This window comes from Fusarium coffeatum, assembly GCF_003316985.1.
Source record: "Fusarium coffeatum strain FIESC_28 chromosome Unknown BRIP53273_contig_456, whole genome shotgun sequence".
NCBI classification, from domain to species: Eukaryota; Fungi; Ascomycota; class Sordariomycetes; order Hypocreales; family Nectriaceae; genus Fusarium; species Fusarium coffeatum.
The window spans coordinates 1-8,383 of record NW_022158245.1 but is presented as its reverse complement, the minus strand read 5'-3'; the positions used below and the strand labels follow the sequence as shown (position 1 = coordinate 8,383).

At 49.8% G+C, this 8,383-nt stretch overlaps 2 protein-coding genes across 2 annotated transcripts; both read left to right on the top strand.

Moving 5' to 3' along the window:
* Positions 1-1,305: 1,305 nt before the first annotated feature.
* On the top strand, positions 1,306-3,426 carry FIESC28_11660 (uncharacterized protein; the record flags this gene model as incomplete). The annotated part of the gene is made up of 3 exons (XM_031165780.1): positions 1,306-1,564; positions 2,579-2,741; positions 2,796-3,426. 3 exons carry the CDS (start codon positions 1,306-1,308, stop codon positions 3,424-3,426), a joined length of 1,053 nt encoding a protein of 350 aa, XP_031010162.1.
* An 892-nt stretch (positions 3,427-4,318) lies between these two features.
* On the top strand, positions 4,319-7,153 carry FIESC28_11659 (uncharacterized protein; the record flags this gene model as incomplete). The annotated part of the gene is made up of 1 exon (XM_031165779.1): positions 4,319-7,153. One exon carries the CDS (start codon positions 4,319-4,321, stop codon positions 7,151-7,153), a length of 2,835 nt encoding a protein of 944 aa, XP_031010161.1.
* Between the last annotated feature and the right edge of the window lie 1,230 nt (positions 7,154-8,383).

The window sequence follows — 8,383 nt, the reverse complement described above, 5'->3', positions numbered from 1 at the left end:
AAAAAAAAAAAAAAAAAAGAGTCGTCATCGACCATGGCCCCCTGTGGAAGGTCTTCAAAGGGTCCCTACAGCAAATCTCAGGGACTTATTGTCTGGACGTTGACCGTGGGTTGTAATTCGTCTCGCCAGGTACTTTATGTACTGTAGACTAGGTCTCAACAATCCGCACTTGTTGGTGTCTTTGTTGGCGTTGGTGGCTTTGGGTTTTATATTGGATGGCTCACAGGGTCGTCCCGCATGTATCCCCTTGGCATTTGTACTGGCACGGGTCATTAGGTAAAGTACTCCCTGCGCGTGTTGATGATCATACAATACCTGTCAGAAGTCTGCGTACATGTGCCCAACCCTGAGATAGTACTTAAAAGCGGGCTCTGGCGCCGGGAACATTGAGCAAACTGGCAAGCCGCTTTAGAGCGCGCCGTAGAAGGTTGTAGAGATCCACCAAAACCTTCGCCTTGCCCTGGTCCTGGACCTGGGCTTGGGCCTTTTGATTTGATCTGGTTTGGTTCGTACAATTAATTATTGTGGTCGCGTTTTTGGGCTCTCGTCCCGACGTTCCTCGCTTCAGACTCTCCGGAGCTGATTAGCCCAAGTCATTTGCTATTCCCACTTTTCGGGTCCATTGCTTTGGCGGTTGGGAGGGAGCAAGATCAAGAGTAATTCGCTTGCGATAACAAAACCGTTTCGGAACCCTTCATTTCTCGTTCTAAGAGTACCTACCTACCTAGTAAGAAAGAGTAAGAGACAGGCCAGGCACACCTTTGGTACCTACCGATTCTACTCTTGACAGTTCCTTCCTCTTACCTACCTACCTACCTTTCACATTGTTCGGAGGCCTGTGAATACCTTGCATTTTTCATCTTTACCACCTCTTCCTTCAATTCCAGTTGTCAATCCAGTGGCTGGCTACCTACCTAGAGGTACTTACCTAGGCTAGGTCCCCTCTTCCATCACCTCTCACTCTTGTTCTCTTCTGCCTGCCAAAAAGACATTCCGCCCTCTTCTTACGATACAAAACCCAGTCTCTTGGCTTTTTATTGATTTACGACGCCGGCTGCCCCTCACTGCAAATCATCCATTCATAGACTACCTACCTGCCTACCTTATCTCCCGACTATCGTCCTTCCGCAACCGCAAGGCTCTTTCTATCCACTCGATCTCCCAGGTTTACTCGTAGCCCTCTCATATATGCACCGACGTTGGCGTTTACTACACGACTCGGGCTGTCTGATCAGCCAGACACATCTTCATTCCCCCAAAGACCAGAGTTTCAGGCTCCAAACCTCGAACCACGACTGCGACAACATGGCTAGCTTCGCCAGATCCATAAAGTCCCCTTACCTCTCGCCGCGAATGCGACCCTCAATGTCAGGACGAACCTTGTCTACCAGCTCCGATCGCTCAAACAACAATTCTCCCAACAGCCCTCGATCGGACGATGTTGGTGACTTCGACCTGTCCGGACGCAACACCCCAGCGATTCCCCAGCACTCGAGGCAAAGTCGAGGACGAGATGGGTTTTTTGATGGCGATGATATTGGATCTCGGACTTCCTATTTCGCAGGTAAGCTTGCCCGGATTAGCTGGAATGCATATCCCTCCTTTGACCCCTGATTGCCTATCACCTATACCCCACCTCTGCTTCTCTCATTTCTTTATTGATCATCCATCACCTGCCCTCAAGTGAGTGAACCCAAGTTGTTTGCGACCGGACGTCGGGGTCAGCCTCCGGCCGATAATCCCGAGCGGAGGCGGGCGTCGCTGCACTGAACCCGGCACTGGCACTGGCATTGCCCAAAAACCTCCGAAGCAAGACACGTTCTTTCCGCAAACTGGTTCAGCGCCACAAAACCCCTTCAGTTGGGCCCCTGTACGCCTTGACACATGGCATAAGCTCTGCAGTCCAGTTCGCTTTCTGTACACCCCCAGCTGCGTACAACGGATCAGTTCGAGAAAAAGATCGAATCATCTAAGAGCCGCCACCATACTTTCGTTGCACGTCGCGATACAGTACTGTACATTCAGACTACAGTACACTCTGCAGCCAATGATGCATGCCATGATTGACTGGCGCAAAGCGCGGGGCGGGATGAGGTCTCGGGAGGGAGGCTCCCGCACCACCGTTTTCGAGATTCCCATCTCATCTCCATTTACCCATCCTATAATACCCACAAACGTCGCTTGGTCAACCTTTTCCCTTTTCTCCCCTATTCTGCATATCGCCTTCTTCGCTTATCCTTACCCCTTTCCCCTAATCATATGCACTTGTCGGCCTCATTTCGAGCTTTCACGAGTCAATCTTGTCTGGGGAATGACCATGCATGGCGCTACTGATGCCCCTCCCCACTCACTCCCGTCCCAGCCATCGCGGGGTAGCCCCATCTACCATCCCGGGGTCGGCCGTTTGAGAGTGACGCCTGCACTACCGGCTTTTGCTCAGGAAACTTCTTATATCCCATGTTATTCCTTATTTTCCTGTTTTTGATCCTTCTGTCATCGACTCCCGCCATCCAATATTTCATCCCTACCTATTCGTACCTCATCAGCATATATATACTCACACATGCTTATCAATTAGATGAGACTGAGCGACCTTCGAGTACTCCATCTGCCCCCTCAACACCCCGCAGCCGTAGTCACGCTCGGCCCATAGCTATCGACTTGCCTCAGCTCAAGCGATTCACTTCCGCTCCTGCTCGTACACCACCTGAGCCTCTGTCTGCTCGGGGCGATCTGCCTGGGTAAGATGACTTTTTCCCTGATCGACTGACCAGAGTGTACTCATGCAATGACAGAGGATATTTTCCCCTACACGAGGACCCCAACAGTCGTGTGCACCGCCCACACCCCTTCCAGCATCATCCAGACGCACGTATGAGCCGTCTTATCTCAGAGTCAGGACCAATCTACGCGGATCGTCCCACTTCGCACCCTGCTCAAAGTGCTGCCATGTCTCAATCAAACACACCTGTTGCTTCATACCTTGCCCCAGGCTTCCATGACAACCCACTTCCAATGGGCAAATATTACCCATCAAACTATGAGAACAGAACCGGCAATCATAGCAGCATGCGGCCTCCTTTGAACGGAACTATGTCATCCAATATTGGTCCTGATTCTCAGGCAGTCCCTCGTGCAAGTAGCCAATCAAACCCCGAAACGGAGCTACGTCGAAAATTACAACAGTATCAGCGCGACATGATCGCGCAAGCAAGTATGGCTGCCAATGAGCTCCTCAGCAGCTCGGCCAAGTCGGGCGACAAGCCTGGCATATCACTCAACTCTCTGCCACTCCGCGACTCGCGCTTTGCCACACCCGGATCTCATAAACCAATATCACCAAGACTGCTTCCCTTGGGAAGCCCTGGCCCTGTTACTCCAATGGATCTTGAATCTATAGGTGGTGGTGATTATCTGAGTAGATAGTGGGGACCGTCGCGAATGTGTTCTGTCGTTACAGTAATGCTGTTAGGACGAGGGGTAGAAAGGCATATGAAGTCAGATTGAACAAGGTTGCATATCGAGTAGCTAACTTAGTTTTGTTTCCCGAAAGGCGTTGGATGGATATGAGCCCTGCAGTGGCCCGGCATTATTCCTGCGTGGCATAAGCGTGTTATTTAGTTGCATCTGGTACAATAAGATACCGAACGTGTTGTCAAGACATGATACCCATAGAATACATATCATTTGTAAGGACTTGATGGTGACTTCTCACCGTGGACCAAACACCCCGTCGTTTTATTCAAGAACCAGGCATAGTATTCTTAGTAAACCCAACGTCCAAGACAAGGATACCCACGATGAGGTGGACAGAATAAATAATATATAGTAGTAGTAACTCCATCAACACAAGAGAAAATGAGATTAGCTTGAGGGTAGGTAAGAAAGTACCTTCACATCTAGCGAAAACTGCTGGAGCTCTGCAGCATCCCAATTTATCAATAGCTGATGAAAAGTATCATCAACAATCTTCGTTATTGTGCTTTCCACCCAAACAGTTCATTGTTGAGTACTAAGTCAACTTTGTACAACACTACTGTACTTGTAACCTTGAAGCATTAAAGTAGTAGGTGCTAGGCAGCCGAGTACCTGATACGTTCGGCGGAGCTGTACGCACGTGATCTGGCGTCGCGTTTGCCTGCACTGGTAACCCAGACGGATTTTCTTCAACGCGTTCCATTTCGAACAACGTATCTTATCGTACGCGAGTTCGTTTTAAGGGTCCCAGATGTCACACTCAGTTGCGCACCATCGAAATGCCGAAATAATGTTCATTTGATGGGCTTGCTACGTCACAATCAGCTTTTTCTCACGGGTCATGACTTCTAGTTCGGTACCTGCAACCGCCACTGTGGTGGAATTTATTTGCCTTTTCACTCACGACTTAAAGAGGAAACAGAAACGCTGGCAAGATGGCGTCCTCAAATATCACACATTCAACAAAAGGGTGATGGTATATGATGACCGGAGCCATTTCATTGGTGATGCTCACTGGCAAGGAGGTGGCGACCTTGAGCCTGGTGATGAGTTTGAACTCGATCGCGGCTCTGCCATCGTGCAGGTTTCGGACTGTACTGGCCAACGGGGACAAGACCTAACGGAGTTGCTGGATAAACGCGCAAAAGAGGTTGAAAAGAGACGGTCAAATGTTGGGGTCAGGACACCAGGATCGACTGCAGCAGTCGCTCATACTCCGAGGAATGAGCAAAATGCCCCCCATTTCCAACTCCGACATCGCCCACTCAATGACCTCGTTGGAGGAGCACCTAAAATTGGAAGAGCGGTTATATCACCGCATTCGCCATATGAAGTGCGTAAGATGGCCGAGGGCTCCGCCCAGCAACAGGACTCGCCCACAGCGGATGCGCGTCCGTCAAAGCGAAGAAGGCAAGAAGAGTCACCGCCCAGCAAAATGGGACACGCTCGTGCCCTTTTCGGAACGACTTTAACCCTGACACCCTTTTCGTCCATCTCATCAGCTCGCAGTCAAACCGTGCCTGACAAGACGATCACGAGACCCGGAAATATGTCAACCAGCAAAAGGGCTGGGTTATTGGACACATCAAAGCACACTGACGCTAGTTCGGAACCACAACCCCAATCTTCACACCCCGAAGAACTAGAAGGCTGTCCTCCTCGACAGCCTGCCTCCCGTCGAGTTTTCACACAGCGAGCTTCGTTGAGAGAACTACTGGCGGGCAATGAGCAAAATCTCAATGAAGACTACCCACGACTGAGGGAGTCCACTCCAAACAATGCCTCCCAAACATCGAGAAAAGCAAGACCTCAATCTAAAAACGCTCAAGACAATGTGATTTCGTCCACGCAGGACGTCCAACAATCTGAGCAACGTGAAGATGCAGCTCAAAACCCTCCTAGAACTGATAGCGCTCGACAGAAGTCCGGCTCGAATAGACGACTAAACCCCCACCACTCTGCGTCAGGCAACGCAGAAAAGGGATATTTATGTCGAAGCCGAGAGCAATTAACAGAGGCCAATGACGATGCATTCCTCAAATGGCTGGCACGAAGTGAAGGCGCTTCTCTTATGAAACAAACGCCAGTAACTCCAACAGATTCTCACCCGTCACGCCCAAACAAGTCCAAGAACGGCAAGAGTGCAGTAGGTCGGAGAACTGCGGAAGAAACAGATGAGAGAATAGCACACGAACCCATCCTTATTGGCGAAGACGAACAAGAGCAGTCGCCACGAAACGTCGCTCAGACACGTCCCCGAACTAATGCACCAAAATCGCACTGGGTGAACGAGGCAAACACTCTGGAACCGCATGGCACTAAGCGACCGTTGAGTGTTGACAAAACGCCAACTGCGCAAGAGGGGGCGTCCGAACCACCACCTGCTAAAGAGCCTAGAACAGAGCTCCGCATCAGGTCGAGACAGCGCCGTGGGCTGCTGATGATGGCGCAGAACAAGCGAGGTGGGAGAACAGCGTTGTCGGGAGGATCACTCCCACCTTCAGGAACAGTAAGCGACAAGTACATTGCAGCTCGTCCTGCTGGTTCTCCAGTTCCCCTGCCAGAGGAATCCAGAACACCCGACGAGGACGCAAAAGTCGCGGATATATCGCCAACCGCTGAAGATAAGGAGACTGCCATGCTGCTCGAAGCGCCTAGCTCCGATAAAGAAAACAACACTGGGCCTATTGGAAAGTCTGACCCAGCTGTAGCGATCGACATATTGGACGAAGAACCGAACGAGGACCTGAGCTCTTTACAAGATTCGAAGGCTGCGGACCCCCAAATCGAAAATCAAGATTCGACCAATGTTATCTATGAGAGAGGAAGAGCTTCGCTTACACCACCTCGGCGCACAAATCCAGGTCGGCTTACTCGAGCAAAAGCAGCCCAAGTGGTGCTCAGCGATCAAGAAGAAGAAATCACGGCAGCCGAAACCACTTCCAAGTCTGATGGTCCCGATAACCCAGATGAGATTTCATCAAGTGACAACGAGCCGGTCCAAAAGCGCAAGTCAAAGCCCAAACCCAAGTCCCAGCCGGAAAAATGTCCTGGACCTAGGATTACGAAAATGTCGAGGAAAAGTGTGAAGAGTAAGGAGATACTTGGTTTTAACATGCCTGCCGAGGACTTGACACCTCCCGAGTTTAGCATAAGAGAGGTCAGCCGACCGAGCGTCGGGGCATGCGAAAATACGGACAAGATAGCAGAGACCGCTTCGAGTAGATGCCGGGATCTATCACAATTATCGAGGAGCATTGCACCTGCGACGCACCCACAAGAGATTTCTCCAGAGCCGTCAAGTGAAGACCCCTCACAGAACAAGACACCAAAGGATGAGGATCAGTCGCAGGAAGATCAGCCTCGCATAGAACAACTTCTACAGCAGCCGCAAACAAAGCAGCCACTGCGTATACCGAATCCTGCGACTAGAGGTAAGAAAGCTGCCAGGAAACAGGATGCAGCTGGCTTGCCACCTCAAGCATTGGTCCAATTCGACCTTTTAGCCCCGTCTCATGTCGCGTCTGCGAACCTTCCACTTAAGCCAAATCTTGTGAATTACAAGTCTCAGTCAGAGCTACCAGGATTCTGCAAAGCAAATGGTGGTGCTTGGAGCCGGCATGCAGAAGATTTACTTGGTATGACAAGACCTTCCAAAGCGTTGCCTCGACAATGATCAAGTAGAACCTCAGCTGTATGGTTTCTATCTGAGAAAATGTTGGCTTTCACATGGATTCCCACAAGCCGATTTGTGCTTCTACTACTAGCAAATCTTCTATGTGTGACCTATGGTCGGTCATCTTACAAGGAGAATAACCTCGGAAATAAAGAATTGACACGAAAAACTTGCGGTTTGAACACATGAGTTGTTGAGTATGTCCCACAGAATGACGAAGCTAGGGGAGGCAGAAACTCTTGAGATTGTTATCTCACTGCGGAACTACGATGGTGCGCTTCTGTTGTGCTGCAAGAGCATGGCTTACCAAATTTGCAAGCAGTGGATCTGCATGGCATATGTGAGTTGCCGACAGAGTCATGTCGGCGTACTCCTTGGGCGTTGTAATGATTTATCAGCATGATGAAGAAACGGTGTTTCATGAGGGGTATGGAGTTAAGATGGTTGGGCTGACGCTTGGTCTTTGGAGCTTAATCTCGTACCTGGAAGCCTGAAGAGCCATAGTCATGATGAGTAACGTTCCGAAGATGGTGTCACACCCACAGATGGGATCCCTTGTCTTGTTTCTCGGCGTGCCTCATGCCCACTGCTTTGATGTTTGGAGTCGTAAACACGATTAGTTGTGGAGTACCGGGACTAGGTCCGGACTCTTGCCCTTCTACTTTCCGAAGATCAGTGCTGGAGCAAGATAGCGTTCCGCTGTACTATATAAAAGACACAACCCACCCAATTTGTCCTTCCAAGCTTGTTTACTGATTTGCATGCCTTTCACTCTGATGTGTTATCACTTCTCATAAGGTCAATCCTGATAAAGCCTCGCTTTCGGAAAGAGTCCTTTGTACGAAAACGCGAGAAACTTAGACCCTAAGTTTGCACACTGTTACTCTTGTTTGTCTTATATTGACTTGACATGGTATAGTGCCTGCACGTGCGTCACTGGAATATAGCCAGACCACTGTTCGATGACCAAAAGTCACACTTGAAGAGTTCCCAATATTTTGAGCAACCATGATATTGTTCGATGCTATTACAGCGCTGCTGTGAGCCATGTCGACAAATATAGCTTTTATCGCAAGGTATGAACTAAAGGCTTATTTGAACTCAGAGAATGCTCAATAGATGATCGACGTCTAAGTTCGACTACCTACTGTACATTGTCTGACACCCCATCCCACTCTGTCGAGTACAGATACGGTATCCGTACCTATCCAGGCGGTCCGAAAAATAACC